Here is a 20,746-nt window from a genome sequence, read left to right as displayed (position 1 = left end):
CCTTTAGTTGGACATCCCCCAAGGGCTCCCTGGCTGCCAGAAGGATGTCTGACTGCAAACTTAGGCCTGATCCCCTGGGGAGTGGGCCTAAGTCAACAGGTGGACATCCCACAAGGGGTCCTGGACTGCAAATGGGTGCAGGCCGGGCTGAGGGACCCCCCCCACACACCCCGAATGCACAAATATTTGTGCACCGGGCCTCTAGTTACTAATAATTACTTCTCTGGAAAGACCCTGTCCCAGCTCAGTTTCTTATCACCTGCTGATTGGACTATTGCAATAATCTAAAAGTCTCTCTGCCTTCCATATCTTTGTTGCTACCCCTCCCCACAAAAATAGACCCATTTATGTTACTTTCCAGTTTGAATGTTCTCACTGTATAGTTAATAAATACCACATATTGGACGAGCATTCCATGATCTTCTCATATTGCCCAAAGTTTATTTAATTATTATTAAAATATACTTGGTAATTACAACATTTCTTATAAAATCTATTCTTTAGTTGGTTGCTTTAATGGCTTACAGTGATAGATAGTTGATGTTAAGTGATCCTTGTGCTCCTAATGTAGGTGTGCTAATCTTTGATGAACTCAATTTTCTACCAATTTATTTAAAATTATCTAGCTCCATTATAAGCGACTTTGTGCAGTGCTTTCCTGTTTATGTTTTTAAAACTCAGACTTGGATAATAAGGTGATTTGATTTAAAGAAAGTGCATGTGCACCATAGAGATGGGCACGGTGTGTGGCCGAGCGGACGGCTGGCTGCTGGTGTGGGGTTCCCTGCTCCGCCTGGTGGGGCGTCCGCTGGCTCCAGGCTCTGCTCTGCATCTCAGCCCAGAAATAGAGCTTCGCACACTGGGTGTCACGCTGCCCCACTGACCTCTGTCAGTTCCTGGGACCCGAGCCTATACACACTGGTCTGCTGCCCAGGGCCCATGGACTTGCTTCCTTAAACAACCTCCCTGTGAACCACATAACCTGTTTCAAATACCAGATAACGGTGACGAAAAGGTTCCCCCCGAACCATACACTCCGGGTCATGGGGAACACCACTCCCTGGAGCTCAGGTTCAGTAAAAACAGAAAGGAATCTACAGCTGCAGGCCCGTGTTAGCCTTTCCTGTGGTTTTAATAACTTGTTCAAACACCAGTAATGAAAACAGAAAGCCTTCCCCGTGCAGGGACCAGCTCCTTTGTTTGAGAATCCAGTTTCGTCCGGGTGGATGTTTCCTTACCAACTCTACAGATAACTGCCTTTTTTTCTTTTAAATGTTTCTGACTTGGAAACCTGGTGGTAGAGCAGCTGGAACACACAGGACCAGTTCTTCATTCTCCCAGTCTTTCATTTGTTCACTTAAAAGAGTCACAATGCCCCGCTGGTGTGCCTCAGTGGCTGAGCATCCATCTATGAACCAGGAGGTCACGGTTCGATGCCTGGTCAGGGCACATGCCCGGGGTACAGGCTTGATCCCAGTGGGGGGCATGCAGGAGGTAGCTGATTAATGATTCTCATCATTGATGTTTCTCTCTCTCCCTCTCCCTTCTTCTCTGAAATCAATAAAAATATTTTAAAAACAAAACAAACAAAAAACAGTAACAACAATACAAACCATTATGGACGTGCTCAGCACGGGTACACTGTTGGTACTCACGGTAACACTCGGCAGGGAGGAATGAGGTCATGTTCTTTATCCTTAGAGGTCGTCACAGTTCTCTTGGATTTCCCATCAACACTGAGTGGCCACGGACACTTCGCCTGCCTCTCTGGGCCTCAGTTTCCCCTTCTGTGAAGTGGAATTAATAGCAGTACTGGTCACAGACTTATTGTGAGAATTTCATGAAATAATACATGTAAAGCTCTTAGAGAGTGTCCCTGCACAGTAAGGACAATGCTCAATTAGTCTCATCAGTGATGACAATGACAATAAATGTGTAGTATTCTGTGGAAATTTTGAGGAAGGAACCCCTGAGTTGATGTTGAATTAGGTCTGGAAGGTCATTAACAAATGAGTGATGTTGGAGGGCAGCGCTAGACTGGGTGGTCCAGGGAAGGCTGCTTTGAGGAGGGGACGTTTGAGCTTAGACCTGAATGACAAGAAGAAAGGACCCAAACAGGAACTTGGGGAAGAGCCTCCGAGCAGGGGGACAGGAGGTGCAGGGGGACAGGAGGTGCAGGGGCCTTGAGGAAGAATCAAGTCCGTTCGCTGGAGAAACAGTGGGGAGGCCGTGCGGCTGCAGCACACTGAGCAGGAGGGAGGTGGTAGGAGGGGTCAGATCATACAAGGTCCTTTAAGTCATGGCAAGGAGGTTGGATTTTACTTGGAGGAGTAGCAGGGTCTTAAGAGGGGCTGTGCCATGATCTGATTTAAAAGGGTCATTCTATGGAACATAGTATGGAGGTTCCTTAAAAAGTTAAAAGTAGCAATTCCACTCTTGAGTATTAGTCTGAAGATGAAAGCACTGTGCCAAAAAGATACCTGCACCTCACGTTCCTTGCAGCATTATTTCCAGGACATGGAAGCCCCCAAGTGTCCCCTGATGGCGAATGGGAAAGAACAAGCGATATATACACAGTGGAATGTCACTCAGCCATCATCTGTGACAACATGGACGGACCTTGAGAGCATTCTGCCAAGTGAAGTAAATATGATCTCACTTATATGCAGAATCTTAACCCCGCCCCTCCCCCCCCCACAAAACAAAGTCATAGAAACACATTTGTGGTTGCCAGAGGTGGGGAGGGGGCGTGTGGGTGAAGGAGGTGAGAGGCACAGACTTCCAGTTGGGAGGTAAGTCAGTCCCGGTGTCATGCACAGCATAGGCAGTGATGGCGGACCTCTGACACGCGAACTCATTTTTTTGGTTGATTTTTCTTTGTTAAATGGCATTAAATATATAAAATAAATATCAAAAATATAAGTCTTTGTTTTACTATGGTTGCAAATATAAAAAAATTTCTATATGTGACACGGCACCAGAGTTAAGTTAGGGTTTTTCAAAATGCTGACACGCCGAGCTCAAAAGGTTCGCCATCACTGGCCTAGGGACTAGTTAACAATATGGTATCGCATATTTGAAAGTTGCTAGGAGAGTAGGTCCTAAAAGCTCTCTTCAGAAGAAAAACCATGTGTAGCCATGCGTGTTAATTATGCTTGTTGTGGCAATCACTTCACAGTATATAAATGCATCAACTCTTATGTTGCACACCTAAAACTAACATGTCAACTGTGTCATAAACAAACAAATAAGTGATTAGATAAAATAAAGGGTCGCTCTGACCACTGTGTGGAGAATAAGCTGTAGGGACAAGATTGGAAATGTGAACAGAATATGCCTGGCAGAGGGGCATTCTGGGGGGTAAGATGGCAGTCAAAGGCCTTGAGTTGGGAATGAACGTCGTTTTGGGGAACAGGACGATCTCAGGGTGGCAGGAACCGAGCGTGCTTGGAGGAAGATGCATCTGCAGATACAATTTGGCCCTGGGTTTTGAAGAAATGGACATTCCGACGTGTTTGGACTTCGTCATGGAGAAAAGATTCTGGGAAGTTGTGTGATCAGGGGATTGATGGGAAGGAGCGGTAGGTCAGTGTCTAACCGGGCATTTCAGACAGAAGTGATTTGATGCAGGAAAAGCCGAGAAAGCACCGAGGGCGGTGTGGCAGCGCCAGGTGATCGGCAGCAGGAGGCGGCTGGGTGGTGCTGGTGCTGCCGGAACCGGAAGCTGGGCCGTCCAGGAGGAAGCGGTACCTGGTGGCAGCTGTCCAGCCGGGCTCACGCCACAGGGGAGCTGCTGAGCTGCCAGTCACTGTCCCCCCAGGAGCCCGCCCTGTGCCCCCTCGCCCCCCCCAATGCCTCCCGCTGGCCAGACTGGGCAGGAAGTCTGTGGCCAGGGCTGCGGGGCGCCCTGTCCAGGAGAAGGCAGGGTGATCGTGGTAAGGAGGACAGGGCCGCCTGCAGGGAGTGAGCTGTTGGGGAGATTGCACGGGCACCTGCACCAAGGAAGGGCAGGCCACTGCAATTCCCACAGGGTTCCGAGGCATGAGAATGTGAACTTGGCAAAGGCCGTCGAGAGGGAGCGGAGGGTGGGCTTACGGACCATGCCTGGGTCTAGGCGGCCACTTGAATGTAGGGAGTGAGAGAAGGAGGAGGGAGCAGGGGAGGTCGTTGGGGGCTTCTAGTTTGGGCAGCTGTGCAGGGAGGAGGGGGAGCGATAGTAAAGAGCGCCACCCCAACGTCCTGACTGTGAGGTCCCTGCAGGTCACCTAGGAGACCGTGTCCCCACGGAGCTCCCTTTCATCGCTGCTTAAAGATGATGGGTGATAATGGGCAGTGCTCATGGATGTTTACTACGGGCAGGCGGGGCTCTAACCACTTTATTCCTAATAAGGAATTTGACCTCCCCTGTGAGGTAGGTGACCTTGTTACCCCATTGGATGATGGGAAACGGAGGCACTGAAAGGCGACGCTGCCTACACTCAAGTAGCTGTAGCTGGGAGGCCGAGCCAGGCGGCCTTGCTCACCTGCCCCACCTCCTGGTGCTGTCGCAAGGATGAACTGAGGTCATATAACAGAGTCTGAATAAAGCAATTGCATTTTGGTTTAATATTGTCAGAAATATGTTAACTTTGGTGAAAAAGTTTGGCCCCCATGACCTTTACTATAACATCAACCTGTTCCTGCAAGAGGGAGACGTGAGGGCTGAAATGATGAGTGTTTGAAATTGATAGACTAGAATTCAAATGTAGTCTCTTACCTCGACACATCAGTGACCTGGAGCAAAGAACTGCGGCTCTCTGAGCCCTGGTTTATCACCTGTGAAATGGGTCCAGTGGCACCTCCCCTGCATTGTGCATCGTAGGTGGTCGGTAGCTGAAGATCTCCTTTCCCGGCGAGTTTCTTGACCCAATAAAACGAGAGGAATGTGGGCTCTCACCCCGGCTCACTATGGCCTTGTCTTTGGTGAGTGCTTTCCACTCTCGACCTTCATGGCTCCTCGGCAAGGGAGCAGTGAGAGACTCCAGGGCCCCCACTCCCAAAGCTCAGCCACCCCAGCTGTCAGAGGGAGCCGTGCCACCACCTCTATGCAGGCGATGTGGGGGCTGGTGGAGAATGTGGTCTGTATGAGCAGCATTTTGTCCGTGGAGGTCATGGTTTTAACCACCCAAGGACATTCTGAGGCTCCTCAAGTGGAAGGAAGAAGGTTTGGGGGCAGACTCAGCACTGGGATAGTGTCTGTATGAATTTTTAGCATCTCAGAGGGGCAATTCTATATAATAAAAGGCTAATATGCAAATCTATGGAACAGTGGAATGACCAGTCGGTATGATGCACACTGACCACCAGGTGGCAGATGCTCAACACAGGAGCTGCCCCCTGGTGGTCAGTGGGCTCCCACAGCAGGGGTGCCGCTCAGCCAGAAGCTGGGCTCACGACTGCCAAGTGCAGTGGTGGTGGCGGGAGCCTCTCCCACCTCCACAGCAGTGCTGAGGAAGTTTGATTGACGGACATTCCCCGAGGGCTCCTGGACTGCGAGAGGGCACAAGCCTGGCTGAGGCACCCACTATCCTCCCCGCCCCCCCGCCCCGCCAAGTGCATGAATTTCATGCACCAGGCCTCTAGTCTATTCATAAAAAATCATGTTATTACTCTACAGTTGGGTGAGGGTAAATGGGTCGAGTTCCTCTTACATCCATTTCTTTCCTGGTCAAAAAATTACTGAGTACCACCCTGGCCGGGTGGTTCAGTTGGTTGGAGCTTCGTCCCATACACAAAAAAGGTTGCAGGTTTCATCTCCGATTGGGGCACCTATAGGAAGCAACTGTTCGAAGTTGCTCTCTCCCTTCCTCTCTCTCTTGAAATCAATAAACTTATCCTCAGGTGAGGATAAAAAATTACCAGGCACCAATTATGTGCCATGTGCAGCGAAAGGTGCTAGAAACAGCAAACTGAAGTCCTCCTAGAGCTCACACTCCAGCTCTGGTGGCAATTAACACACACACAGGACAGCTGAACATGATAAATTTTACATGGAAAATAAGAGACAGGTCAAGTGTGCTTGAGGGAGTGGGTGGGAAGGACTCTGAGAAGATAATGTCTGAGATGAGACCTGACATGTGAGGAGAGTCGGCAGGAAGTCAGGGGAAGGGCATTCCAAGCAGAGGGAACAGTAGTGCAGAAGCCTCAAAGCAGATGCGCTGGGAGCTGACCCATGAGAAGGAGCGAGGAGTGGCAGGAGCACGGGGGTCTGGAGGCAGAGTTTGCCTGTCTTCCAGGTGCACAGAGGCTGCTGGGAGCTCGGGCCTGGGAGGCGGTGGCCCAGGCCTGGTTCACGTTTCACGGGTGAAAGCTCGGAAGCAATGTTCTCTGCCGACTTAGGAGAATTAACTAGTCAGTGTGGCACGGCACTCGGGAGTCTTGGAGGGCCCGGGACATCTGGTTATTATTTCCCCATTGAGGCTTTGTAAATGGAGGTCGGGGACCCGGGGTTCTTGCTCACGGAGGCGGAGAGAGAACGAGGCCGCCGTCCCTGCTCCACAGCCCTGTGCTGCTGCCCCGCCGGGAAATCCGACTTCCGTTGCTATGAGGCCGGAGAGGGACTTGGGAGCAGGGCCAGATCTGACTGTGTAATTAATTTCAAGGAAAGTCATTTGCCTTCACTCTTATGAAAAGATGAAAAGATAGTGCTGTGCAGGCAACACCTGTCTCTAGAGACCCTCTCACCTTGACAGTGAGCTCCATCCTCTCACCTGCTACGAGATAGGGAGGAAGCCTGCTCCCTTCCCATTTTTGTTTTTCAAACACGTAAGGAGCCAGGTGCCCGCAAGTGGGGAAGCCGCTGTCAGCGCCGCGCTGCTCTGTCCCGGACCCTCCCGCCGTGCCCTCTCTTCTGAGCGTAGATGGTGCTGAGGGCGTCCATCCTGCCAGCTGCCCCCCAGCAGCAGCCACGGCGGCCGGGCTCCTGTGCTTCTGGGCAGCCTGGCTCCTGCGCCTTGACTGAAGGTTGCAGAGGTCGGGGCTGGTACCGCGCGGTTACAGGCGGGCACTGAGCTGCAGGGGCAGAGGTGCGGTGCTTGGAAGTGGAGGGCTGGGACTGGACGGGGCAATCTCACGCCAGGCGCCCCGCGATGTCACCGCCTCCTCCGAATCCAGACCCTAAGCATGAGCAGGTGCCGGCACAGTCTCTGCCCGGCCCGGCCCCGGGGCTGCTGTGTGTTTCTTTCTTTTGGGCGGCGAGGCCGGTTTTGTTTGTGTGAGTGTGAAACCGTGGGATGGGGGTGGGCGGGCGCCTCTGCTAAGCCTCATGCCACCTAGCTGCGTCTCGTGCCAGGCACAGTGCCCGCTGACTTATGGCCCTGAGGGTGACACAGCTTGAGAAACTCACTGTCACTGCAGAAGCCAGACAGAGGGAAACCGGGTGCTGGAGTCATCAGTCAGAGAGGCCGCTCGGCCGGCAGGTGCCCTGTTAGAACCAGCACGCGGGCGACGTGCCCAGCCAGAACCAGCACACAGGCAACATGCCAGCCAGAACCAGCACGCGGGCGACGTGCCCAGCCAGAACCAGCATGCGGGTGACGTGCCCAGCCAGAACCAGCACGGGGGCGACGTGCCACACAGGCAACATGCCAGCCAGAACCAGCACGCGGGCGACGTGCCCAGCCAGAACCAGCATGCGGGCAATGGTAACGGGCTCTGCTTCTGGCCCTGTCTTGTGTGCGGGTCTGCGGGGTGGACGCTGCTGCTTGGCCGTTTTCCTGGAAGAACAGGTGAGGTGCAGGGGTGGCTCCGGTTGGTGCCTGTTAGCGGTGGGTCCTGCAGAACTCCTGCACCCTGCAGTGCCCGTGACTCTGCGCAACGACCTGCCAGCCTTGCATGCAGCCAGGCGCCTCTTCTGTGTCCCAGGGCGCGTCACCTGCACCCGCAGCCTCCTGCCGGACCACACCCAGACCTCACACCACGCCCGGTTGGAACTCATCCTCACCCCAATATTGTGGAGGATATTCGGACCATGGGGCTTCGAATTAGAAGGTCCCCATTCCACATGTGCTAAGACGAGCCCATGTAACCTGCACCCAGAGAGGCTGAGAGCGGAACCCGCACAGCCCAGACGTGTGCAGCACCGGGTTCCTTCCGCGGTGCTGGGTAAGGTGTGCCGTGTGTCTTGTTCAGCGAAGGTGGAGGAGGGCCTTCTGGAAGGCAGAGGTGTGCGTAGATGAGGTGCAGGGAGGCCCAGAGGGTAAGTGCGAGGACATAGATGGTGGAGCAGACCAGCGGGCTTGAGTCCTGGCTCCACTGGTCGCCGCTGTGTGGCCTTGGACGTGTCACCTAACCCCTCTGTGCTTTTTTTCACCAGCTGGCAGATGGAGATTAGTGGCGGCATCTGCTCTCGGGTTGTCATGACGATGAGATCGTTAGCGGTACAACTGTCTGGTGTCGGTGCTCACTGAATTTTAGCCAAAAAAGAAGACCAGTAGTGAGGAATCGGGATCTTATTCTCCAGCTGGAAAGATGGAGAGAATTGGGACAGGGCTGCTGGGTGGTGAGGGGAGAGGGCTCCGTGAGGCCCGCAGCTGGGGGCCGGTAGCTCTCAGAGTCTTGTGGCTGCCCCGGCAGGTCACACTGATACGAAGGAAAGCCTGCGATAGTGGGAGATGAAGTGTGTCAGGCTAAGTGTGTGTGAAGAGTGCTCAGTGCACACAGATGTGGTACGATCAGTGTCTGTCTCTTCGAGGTGGCGTAAGGCACCCAGGATGGGGCTGGTCCAAGGAAAGTCCAGTGAACACGAGTGTGTTGCCGGTAGCTGTAAGGTCAGGTTTAAAAGCAAAAGCGAAACCCACGTCACCTAGCAAAGCTGGGGACGAAGGGAATGTGGACGCGGCCACCACCGGAGTCGAGGTTGGACGCGGTGAGCCAGGTGCGGTCCGAGCTCCGCCGACCAACCCTCGTAAGGACCCAAGGAGGGCCTCCTGTGTCCGTGGTGCCCAGGAGGAAACCCAGGCACAACGGCCCACAGTGGCCGGGCCGGGCCAGGGACTCGGCCGGGACGAGCCTGCCTCCGGAGCCCTGGCTTCGTAGAACCTGAAACCAGAGCTGCAGGCGGGATGCATGCGTCGTGGTCTGTTAGTCCGCCATGTGGGTGAGTGCATATAGTCTCCATCTTGGTCAGAGCCATGCATTATAAATAAACCATGTGTGGGCATGTGTGCGTGTATGCGTGTGTGTGTGTGCGTGTGTGTGTGTGTGTGTGTGTGTGTGTGTGTGGTCTTCATGAAGACTTGAGCGGAAAACCCCTCCAGCGTAGAGATGGGGTTGAGGTCTGGGCAGGTGAATTCTCCTCTCCCTGCAGTGGCGGGGCGTGGCCCAGGCCATCGCTCTGCACAGCCGCTCACAGACCCCCCAGATGTCTCAGGCACCTGTGCTCACACGGCCAGAGCTGGAGACATGCTTCCTTTGAGTCTTCGTTTTCAGTTGCTGGCACCACCACCCTTCTGTCACCGGGCATGAACCTGGACCCTCAGCTCTTCCCTCTCTCTCACTCCCCACCCCCCGGCCCAACCGGCCATCGAGCCATCGGGTGCGTCCGCACTGCCACCCCCTACACAGGCCCCACAGGCCCTTCAACAGCCACTCCCCACCGCTGACGCGCGGGCTTCTCATCCTGTTTGTCATGTCTCCTTTCCTTTTCTCTCTAGAAATTGTTTTTATTTCTATTACCTTTTGTGGAAACTTGGAAGACCCTCCCCTAGACAGTAGCTACCTTGAAGACTTTTAAAGAAATCCTTATATCTATTAAAATCAGTTATGGGACTGCGATTTCGGGGTTCTCCTGTGGGGAAGAGGAACGTTTTCATTGGGGCATTTCCCTGCTCCGGACTTTGTGGCTTTCACGCCACGGTGTTTTTAATGATTCCTAGAGCTCGGGGGAGACAGCCCGCCTGTGTCCGCACAAAGCCAGGCTTCGGGCGGCGGCCTCCCCCCGCTGAGCCGGCTTCAGCGGACAGCACGCCCTTCCCCGCTGTCCCCTGCTCTGGAGTTCGACCTCCGCGCGCTCTTGTTTTTCTGGCCGGGTCCCCAGGCGCTTTGTTCAGGATGGGCCTCTCATGTCTGAGGAACCTTCCTGGTGACATCTCCCCGATGCCCCCGACCGGTGCAGGAGTCTTTGCTCAGGACTCCGGGGCTGCGTCAACCATGTTCCCGTGTTGCCGACAAACGGTGTGGAGCGCAAGTCTGCAGCCAGCACGTTCCCCAGGGCCTCATGGGAAGGAGCCAGAAAACTTGCTCCAGTATTTCTCTGTGTGGATCCTACTTGCCTCAACCAAAGTCCGGTCTCCCTTTGAAACCGTTCTCTGTATTTGCATCCGAAGGTCTCTTCTGTTGTGTGAGTGTGTCTGCTCCTCAGGGGCCACTGCTCCTTTCTGCGCGCCCCCGGGCGTTGCCATGTAGTGGGGGAATGGAGCAAGCTTGTGGGGTTTAGCTTCCACTTCGCCGATTCCATCACCCTTGGCCCTAACTCTGCACACCTCCTCCAAGGGGGCCTCTGGCTGGTTGCTCTGCTTTTCATCTTCAGATGATCCTTTCTGACACCGAATTAACTTCTCAGCAGGACCCCCTGGCCCCACCCACAGGTTAAAAACACTTCTTGGATCTTCTGAGATCACAGATCAGATATTTTAACAATGCTTTTCTCCTTCCCATCCTTCCTCTCACCTTTCTCCTTTTCCTCTTTGTCTTCCTCCTCTTTCTTCTTATTCTCTTCCCTCTCCTCCTCCCCCTTCTTTTCCTCCCCCTTCTTTTCCTCCCCCTCTTTTCCTCCTCCTCCTCCTCCTCCTCTTCCCCCTCCTCCTCCTCCTTTTTCTTCTGGCTGTAGATTAATCCCCCCGGCTCTGTAGAGGAGTTCCCCTCCTCTGAACTGCATACTATTTGTGTATGCCTCGCACTGCCTCTCCTATTTGCCAGAGTTTATAGGAGGGACTTTCAGGTCCACACTTAAAGAGAAAAACGAGCCCTGGCAGGTTTGTGGTTAGAGCTGAAGGCTTGAAGTTAGAGCCTAAAGGTTGAGGTTTGATTCCAGATCAAGGGCATGTACCTGGGTTGCAGGTTGGATCCCCTGCCCCTGTCGGAGTGTGTGTGGGAGGAAAGCGCTTGATGTGTCTCTCTCATATCCATGTCTCTCTCTCTCCTATGTCTCTCTCTCTCTCCCTCTTCCCTCCCTTCCACTCTCTCTCTAAAGATCAATGGAAAAAGTATCCTCAATGAGGATTTTTAAAAAGAGAGAAAAGGGAAAGAAAACCAGAAGCCACCTGGCAATGACCAAGTTTAGGGATCTAGAAGCGTGTGTGTGTTTGGGGGGGGGGGCGTTAAGGGGGTAACGGAAGGAGCAGAATCCCTGGGAGCCTCCGCAAGGGGCTTTGTCACAGGGAACCCAGGAGTCCCTATGGCACAGCCGGGACCCTGACAGACAACGCATACAACACGTGTAAGGGAGGCAGAGGGCTCCCACCGATATGAAAGACCTCACTGACCAGCCATCTGCCAGGAGGGGGTTTTACTGGGCCAATCACCAGTCGAGAATTGGTTTGGCTTAGAAGTTCTGAGTGTGGGTTTTTTAAGTCACCCTCCCATCCCTGCCTCAATTAGGGAAGCTGCACTGCACGCTTAGTCTTCCTTTGAATTCTACTTGAGTTACACTCAGTTACACTGTTCTGGATGCTGGGGATGCCATGGGGAGGAAAATCATCATCAGAGTGATAAGAGCAGGCAGAGGGTAGTCACAGACAGAGTGTGTAACCGCGGGAGAGGGTAGTCAGGGGGTGCTTCCTGGAGGAAGTGGCATTTGAGCTGTGAGATGAAGGATGAATAAGGATGAAGCAGCCCAAAGTCGGTGCAGTCAGACGAGTATGCAGGCAGGTGTGGGGGGTGAGGGGGCGCGTGTGCAAAGCTCTGCGATGGGAGGAAGCCTGAACTACTGGAGGAATCTGAATAAAAACCTCCCGTGGTTAGAGTGTGGGCGAGAGAGGGTGGGCGATGGGGTGAGGGACCAGAACCAGCTGAGGTCAGAAGTGGTGGCTGGGTCATTGTTAAGGGCCCTGGCTTCATCCTAAGGGCAAGGGGAGGCCTGAAAGTGCTTTTCTGTCAGGGGGGCCTGGAGCGGGAGATGACACCATCAGTTCAGCTTCTGGAAAACGGCTCCGGAAGCAGAGACCTCCAGGTGGGAGCGGTAGAAGCAGGGTGGGAGGAGCGGGACTCAGGAGGATGGGCAGACTGAGGCGATCCCACTGCTGCAGGGCATGCTCCCCGTTCCCGGGCGTGCTCCCCGTTCCCGGGCGTGTTCCCCGTTCCTGGGCTTGCTCCCCGTTCCCGTGTGTGTTCCCCGTTCCCGGGCGTGTTCCCCGTTCCCGGGCGTGCTGTTTTTGCTTTTGTTTCCTGTGTGAACCCAGCTGCTGATGTAGGGGCTTTGTCCAAGTGTGGGGAACAGAACGGGGCCAATCAGTGACTTATTTGGGCTGACCTGCCCCTTCTCAGGGAGTGGGAGGACCGGGTAGAATCTATGGGGGTTGCGTTCACCAGGTTGGTCATCACCAGGAAAGCTTGTCTGGCAGGCCATGGCAGGGGCTACTGAGACCTCCAAAAGGGGACAGGAGCCCAGCCTCTCAACCTACTCATGCCTAGAGCCCACACCCCTCTGACTTAGGGGACATGGGCTGGGGGAGGTTCTAGAACAGCCGTGGGCAAACTACGGCCCGCGGGCCGGATCCGGCCATTTGAAATGAATAAAACTAAAAAAAAGACCGTACCCTTTTATGCAATGATGTTTACTTTGGATTTATTTTAGTTCACACAAACACTCCATCCATGCTTTTGTTCCGGCCCTCCGGTCCAGTTTAAGAACCCATTGTGGCCCTCGAGTCAAAAAGTTTGCCCACCCCTGTTCTAGAAAGTTCTCCCCATCACTTTCCAGCACACCACCTCTCCCAGCAGGGAGTCCTATATCAGACCTTAAAGAACTCAGTCCTGACCACGCTGCCTGGGCAGCAGCTCCTCGAAGCTCCTGGCGTGTCACTGCTCCCCATGTGTCTCTAGCAACTACGGGGAGTGGGGGCGTGGGAAAGCTGTGCCTCACGGAGAACTAGGAACATGAAAACATTTCTCTGGAAACATAGCCGTTCCTAAAAGGTTCCACTGCGCAGAACAAGACACGAGAGCGCCCTCAAGTGCTGCTTACCCATCTGCCTCATGGGGGAGGAAATGGTGTCTTGTTTAGATAGTAGGTCTCTCTGTGAGTGTGAGTGTGAGTGTGAACTGCATTTCCTCTTTCCTCCAGGTGATGAAGGGTGCCGGTGACGAAGGGTTCATTTAAACCGGCCTGGCCGCCCTGAGGGGAGTGGGGCCTTGGAGCCTGGCTGACTGTGCAGCGCTGGAGGCCGCTGAGCTCCTTTCAGGGTAGATCGGAGGTGAGTTTTGAAAACCGTCTTCTTTGCTGGTGGCTTTCGCGGGAGAAGGCCCGGCACGGTGCTTCCTGGAGACGAAGCGGTTGCCCTGTGTGCAGTGAGAGAAAGAGCTCAGAGTCTGTTCTGTTGTAGGTTTTTGTTTTTTTCCGTGGCCGAGGCTTGTTATCACTAGAAAACTCAATAAATGAGTGGATTCTGCAAATCAATAAAATAATTAGCAGGTCACTTCTGGTGGAAAGAATTCTTGACGCTGAAGTGAATATGGCTGATACAGGGCTGGCAGGTGGCAAGGGGGCCCAGCTGGGTCGGAGGAGGTGCCAGGCAGGGGTGCAGAGGGCTGGAAAGCAAGGCCGCCTCTCAAGGGGCAGCTGCTCACCTCCAGCTGCTGGTTGCAGGTGGGAACTCGGGCTCACGGCTGCCCTGCTGCCCAGTTTTTCTTTTTCTTTTTAAAAATTTCTTTATTGATTAAGGTATTACATATGTGTCCTCATTCCCCCATTACCGCCCCCCTAAACCCTCCAAAAGAAGTTGAACATTTGGATTTTTACATGGAATTGGTTGGCAGCTAAATTCAAACTCTCTCTGAGATCACACAGATGTAAATGCTATTGCACACCACTTTGCAGCGTTAGGTCTGGACTGCGACGTGGAGAAGTCTTACCTCCGTGATTCACACCCACTTCGGGCCTCACAGAAAGGGACGATTACGTGCTGGGTCCCACGACCGGAGAGCTTTTTCCTTTTCTTGTTGGGGGAGATGCGATTCAGACTCTGCTCCTGAGGGCTCTGTGGTCAAAGTGGGGAAACATCCCCCTCGTCCAAGCCCTCCACCCAGCAGGGAGAGGCGGGACCCCCTGGGCTGTGCTATGGTATCACACGAGCCCCACCCGGGATGGGCTGTCGCTGTCAGAGTGGACACTGAGATACATGTTGGATGTGTGCTGAGTGCATCTGAAGACACTCAGATTGAAAAGAAAAAGTGGCAGCTGGAAAACTTAGCAGATGGCTCTTGTTATGAAGGCCTCCTTAAGAAATTTCCCATAATTACCTTCATTATTTTTAAAATTTTATTTTCAATTACAGTTGACATTCAATATTATTTGGAATTAGTTTCGGGTGCACAGCATAGTGGTTGGACAATCCTATACTTTACAGTCTTCCCCGGCATTTCCAGGGGACCACGCACAGTTATCACAATATTATTGCCTGCGTTCCCTACGCTGTGCGTTACATCCCTACGACTATTGTGTAGCTGCCGATCTGAACTTCTTACTCCTTCACCTTCTTCACCCAGGCCCCACGCCCCTCCCCTCTGGCAACCTTCAGTCTGTTCTCTGTATCGATAAGCCTGTTTTTATTTTTTCGTTCATTTATTTTGTTCTTTAGATTCCACATGTAAATGAAATCATATGGTATTTGTCTTTCTCTGACTGACTTATTTCACTTAGCATAATACCCACTAGGTCCACCCAGGCTGTCGCAAATGGTAAAATTTCATTATTTTTTTTATGGCTGAGTCATATTCCATTGCATATACACAGGTGACGTTGACACCAGCCTGCACTTGTCCACTCTTCTACTGATGGGCACAGGGCTGCTTTCATATCTTGGATATTGTAAATACCACTGCAATGAACATAGGGGTGCACATATTCTTTCAAATTAGTGTTTCAGGTTTCTTAGGATATATTCCCAGAAGTGGGATCATTGGGTCAAATGGCAGGTCCATTTTTTAAATTGTTGAGGGGCCTCCATACTGTCTTCCACAGTGGCTGCACCAGTCTGCATTCCCACCAGCAGTGCACGAGGGTTCCCTTTTCTCCTCATCCTCTCCAGCACTTGTCGTTTGTTGATTTGTTGATGGTAGCCATTCTGACAGGTGTGGGGTGATACCTCCTTGTGGTTTTAATTGGCATCTCTCTGATGATTAGAGATGTTGAGCATCTTTTCATATGTCTATGGGCATCTGTATGGCCACTTTGGAGAAGTGTCTATTCAGGTTCTCTGCTCACTTTTTCAGAGAATTGTTTGTTTTTTGGTGCTGAGTTATATGAGTTCTTTCTGAGTTTTGGATATTAACCTCTTATCAGACGTATTATTGGTGAATATGTTCTCTCATGTAGGAGGTTGTCTTTTCATTTTGTTGATGGTTTCTTTTGCTGTGAAAAATCTTTTTAGTTTGACATAGTCCAATTTTTAAATTTCATTTGTTTCCCTTGCCTGAGAAGATATATCAGAAAAATATATTGCTGTGAGAAATGTCTGAGATTTTACTGCCTAGTTTTTCTTCTAGGATTTTTATGGGTTTGAGTCTAACATTTAAGTCTTTAATTTATTTTGAGTTGTGTACAATGTAAGAAGGTTGTCTAGTTTCATTTTTTTTGCATGTATCTGTCCAGTTTTCCCAGCACCACTTATCGAATAGACTGTCTTTTTTATGTTTTTTGCCTCCTTTGTCAAATATTAGTTAACTATAAAGGCATGAGTTTATTTCTGGGCTCTCTGTTCTGGTCCATTTATCTATATGTCTCTTTTTATGCAAGTACCATGCTGTTTTGACTATTATGACCTTGTAGTATAGCTTGATATCAGGTAGTGTGATATCTCTAACTTTGTTCTTTTTTGTCAAAATTGCTACTGCTATTCGGGGTCTTTTGTGGTTCCAGATAAATATTTGTTCTAGTTCTGTGAAATATACTATTGATATTTTGGTAGGAATTGAGTTGAATCTCAAAGGTAAAAGGATTATCTTAGTTCAGATAGTATGGACATTTCAATTATGTTAATTTTTCTTATTCATGAGCATGGTACATACCTTTATTCATTTGTATGTTCTTCAACTTCTTTCTTCAATGTCTTACAATTTACTGAGGAAAAGCCTTCCACCTCCTTGGTTAAATTTATTCCTGGGCATATTTTTTTGGCACAATTGTAAATGGGATTGTTTTATTAGCTTCCCTTTCTGATAGTTCATTATTGGTATGTAAAAATGCAACCAGTTTTTGAATGTTAATTTTGTATTCTGCTACTTTGCTGATTTCATTCCTCAGTCCTGGTAGTTCTTTTGGTGGAATGTTTAGCGTTTTCTAGATACAGTATCGTGTCACCTGATACTAACGACAGTTTCACTTCTCCTGTCCAACTTGGATGCCTTTTATCTCTTCTTCTTGTCTGATCGCTGTGTCCGGGACCTCTGGTACTATGTTGAATAAGAGTGGTGAAAGTGGACATCCCCGTCTTGTCCCTCATCTTAAGGGAAACGTGTTTGGCTTTTGCCCATTGTGCGGAGAGTTTTTATCATGAATGGATGCTGGATTTTGTCCAGTGCTTTTTCTGCATCTACGGATACTATCAAATGATTTTTACCCGTCATTTTGTTTATGTGATGTATCACATTAATTGATTTGTGGATTTCGCACCAACCTTGCATCTCCAGGATAAAGCCCACTTGATCATGGTGTATAATCTTTTCAATGTACTGTTGAATTCTGATTGTTAATATTTTTTGAGGATTTTTGGCATCTATAGTCAGCAGGGATATTGGCCTATAATTTTCTTTCTTTGTAATGTCTTTGTCGGTTTTGGATCAGGATAGTGCTGGACTTGTAACATGAGCTGGGGAGTTGAAGACATCAGATTTAACTTTTCCATTAGAGTGTGAGCTACTTGAGAGGAAATAATTTACTTTTTTCATCCTTTTAGTTCCAGTGGTTAGCACAGTGCGTGGCACACAGTAGACACACAATAATTTTTTCCTGTGTAGAACTGGGTGTATGCTATGGAGAGTGTTAGATGTACAGGTGGGGATTTGTGAGTCATCAGTGACTTCTCGGAGTCATGGGAGTAACTGAGGCTGCTGGGGAGAGCATGGGCGTGAGGGGCCTGGGCTGAAGGAGGAAGAGAACATAAATTCACAAAAGAGATTGTGAAGGGATGGTCAGATGTGTGGAATGAGAACGGATATTACCATGAAAGGCAAGGACCCATCTTTGATCCCCATCATCACCACATAATAAGTATGCTCAGGGAATATTTGGTAAATGATCGGATGAATGAATGAGTGAATGAAGTAGTGGACAGTTTATACTGGGCAGTGTCAAATGCAGAGAACCCACATAGAGTGAAGATTGCAGGGAGGCCACAGGGTTGAAGACAGGGAGTCTAGAGCTGCTGCAATTTGGGAAGAGCAGTAGCAATCTCAGTAGATAGGTAAAGGGGTTATCTTAGTGCCCTTTCTTCCGGAAAGCACTCCATGGCCACCCCCGTTTCTTCCCACCTCCTATAGAGCTGATGCGCTTCTATGTCACCATATTTGACAGTTGGTAACATGCTTTTCACCCAGCAGTACATAGTCCGCCCTTCTCTGTGTCCTCCACAGGTCTGCCAAGTCGATGAGTGCTGAGACCATAACTTGATGACGTTGACACCACCCTGCACAGTGATCTTAGTCGCGGGGTATAGTAGCAGGGTGTGGAGAAAGTACTTGTTAGTGGTGATAACGAAGGAAACAGAGAAAACTGACTTTGCATGACAAGTGCAGAATTGAGAAGTACACAAACATGAGTGGATGTATGGGGGCTCACTCCTGGGAGGGGCATAATCTGGGTCTCACAGGAGGCTCAGGAGGGCCTCACATTGGAGCCCTGAGGGAACCAGGGATCCATTGTGGAGTCCGGAAGATGCCACTGAAAACAAAGGTGCGCCTTCCCCCTGTTTCAGGCCCCAAAACGTGATAGAGCACGCTTCTCAGCCCCCGGGGCTCTCGAGGGAGTCAGGACAAGGAGACAGGCTTGGTGAGCACGACCCTCTGGGAGGTCATTGTGTTGAGTCCACGTGGAAATAGTTACCACACGTGCAAAAACGTTCGCAGCACATCCATAAACAAAAGCAGCCTCAGAAGGAAGGTGCATGTGTGCTGCTAAGAAAAACATGCTTTTCTTTCCCTTCCTTAAGAAAAAAAGGCTTTTTCTTAGAAACAGTGTATAGAAAGTAAAATTGCAAAGGGCATTCATGACAACGTTTACCTGGTTACAATGGGTGTTTCGTGTTTGGTACTCTCCTTTTTTCCTGGGAGTTTTGCATTAAGAATTATTAGTTGAGGAATAAAAAATCCCACAGAATAAATAAAATTCAATAAGAACATTGTCAATATAAAGTTCTTGAATAACATGCTTAACAACATGGAAAATGATGATAATATTTATGTGAAAAAAGTAGATTGTGAAATGTGTTCCGTGTAGCATGATGTCATGTTTGCAGCTGCTGGGGGCTGCGTGTGAGCACGGGAGAACACAGGCCCCCTCCAGTTGGTGAGCTTAGCGGTGTTTTCATGTTGTTCTTGTCTTATTTTCTGTTATAATAACTATAATTCATGTTGTAATTAAATTTTAAAAACTGATGAATATTTCTGGCATAACACATGCATGTTACTTTGTAACTAAATTGACTGGTGTTGACTCACAGGCGTCAGAAAGAGCAGACAGGCCGGGCACATGCCCACACTCTGTAAGACTGTCCGACTCCACATGCATCACAGTTGTTATGGCTCTCATTTCCTGACCGTTTCCACGGCAATTACATTCACAATTACAATCACAATAATAATAATGAGCAAGCACTATTTGGATTATGTCACTCCCCGGCTTAGACTCCTTCCATAGCTCCCTATTGCTTTAGAATAAAGTCCAAACTCCCTACGCAGGCTCACATGGCCTTCGATGAGCTGGTTTTGCCTCCCTCTCGGTCCTCTGCTGTCGCCTGCCTCTTGTCCGTATCCACTCTCTCTGAGGGCCCCCACCCCGCCCCTCCCTCACAGACTCCTATGCAGAGTTGAGGTACCAGCTAAACGTCACTTCCTTTAACTCTCTCTGCTTCCAGGTCAGTCATCCTTGTTATACATCCTCTGACCACATTGTGCATCTTCTAATAAAGCACCCACCACACCGTGTCATTTCCTATTACCTATCCGTGTTCCTGTGCGATGGGGCCTTGGCCTCCTGCTCAGGGTGGGAGCCCTGGGTGCTCCCCGCAGGTGCAGAGCCCTGGGTGCTCCCCGCAGGTGCAGATCTCTGGGTGCTCCCCGCAGGTGCAGATTCCTGGGTGCTCCCCGCAGGTGCAGAGCCCTGGGTGCTCCCCGCAGGTGCAGAGCCCTGGGTGATCCCTGCGGGCGCAGAGCTGGTGCGTGCATGCTTACCCTCACCCATGGGGCAGCGCTCAGAGCTCCCACTCCACCCTGCTCCTCGGCAGCCTCAGGGATGAAGGTGGAGTGCAGAGGTTCCCAAGGCTGATAGAAGAAAAAGCAGGGGCCACCCTGGGCTGGGACAGGGCACCAGCTTAGCAGCAGGAGGAGCAATCCCTGACCAGGTGAGGTTTTAGTTCTTCAAACGAAGAAATTAGCTGGCAGGGGAACCTGCACGGGCAAAGGCCTAGAGGCTAAGAGATTGCTGTCCAGAGGGGCGAGGGCCTAGAGGGAGCGCAGTGAGGCCAGGCATGATGGGAATGGGAATTGCAGAAAGTGACATAGAAAAAGGTTTTAGGTCCAGATGGTGAAAGCCATTTAGCACACGCTTTGGATCGGCAGCATGGGGCCAGACTGGCTTGGTTTCTGCATGGATATTCAACCAGAAGCTTCTTAATTGGAAGCAGTGTCCACCAGCTCTGCCATAGCACCTGTGCACCAGCGGAGCATCCAGCGCACACCCACACGCCTGAGCTGTGTCAGAGAGACCCTCACAGGCAGGCGGCGCACTGGATCTGAAGTCAGAAACCAGTTCACTCAGATATGTTACATGCCACAGGGAGCGTGATTATAAATGGTGTTTACAGGCTCATTTGCGAGCGAAAGCATTTCTTAAAAAATTTATAGCAAGATCAACAGTATAATGCTGACAAAGGGAAGGTTGTGAAAGCCCAAACCAGTGAAGAAATGTAACCCGCTAAGTTCTGTTGATCATGAGCCTGTGCTAGAGATTTACTAACACGGAATAAGAGCCCTTTAAAAATGGAAATAATGTGTGCTCATTATTTAATTAAGAGAAAGAAAGCAACAAACGAAAATAGTACAGAATAGTTTTTAATGAAAAACAACATTCTTGCCCTACCTCTTGCCACTCTCAATCCCATTTCTCAGAGACAACCCGTTTTAACTGTTTCCAAGCATTTCTTCTCGTGGTTACTGCATTGTCTCTAAACTAGAGTCCGGTGCATGAATTCGTGCATGGGTGGGTCCCTCAGCCTGGCTGGTGATCGGGGCCAATTGGGACCATCTCACCCAGTCCCTATCAGGGTGATCGGGGACA

The 20,746-nt window shown here is 50.7% G+C and overlaps 1 protein-coding gene across 1 annotated transcript in view; it reads left to right on the top strand.

Annotated features, from left to right (window-relative positions):
* The first annotated feature begins 7,161 nt into the window (after window positions 1-7,161).
* The window catches only part of HS3ST2 (heparan sulfate-glucosamine 3-sulfotransferase 2), a 166,342-nt gene continuing 152,757 nt past the window's right edge, over window positions 7,162-20,746 (top strand). Inside the window, exons 1-4 of the mRNA XM_006753639.2 lie at window positions 7,162-7,169; window positions 7,396-7,682; window positions 7,819-7,963; window positions 8,354-8,417. Of these exons, the coding sequence (XP_006753702.1) occupies window positions 7,162-7,169; window positions 7,396-7,682; window positions 7,819-7,963; window positions 8,354-8,417 (504 nt within the window). The remainder of the gene's footprint in view (window positions 7,170-7,395; window positions 7,683-7,818; window positions 7,964-8,353; window positions 8,418-20,746) is intronic.

The sequence above is a fragment of the Myotis davidii genome, unplaced genomic scaffold (assembly GCF_000327345.1).
Source record: "Myotis davidii unplaced genomic scaffold, ASM32734v1 scaffold150, whole genome shotgun sequence".
Classification (NCBI taxonomy): domain Eukaryota; kingdom Metazoa; phylum Chordata; class Mammalia; order Chiroptera; family Vespertilionidae; genus Myotis; species Myotis davidii.
Note: the sequence above shows the minus strand (reverse complement) of the source record. Positions and strands in the feature narration are given on the sequence as shown.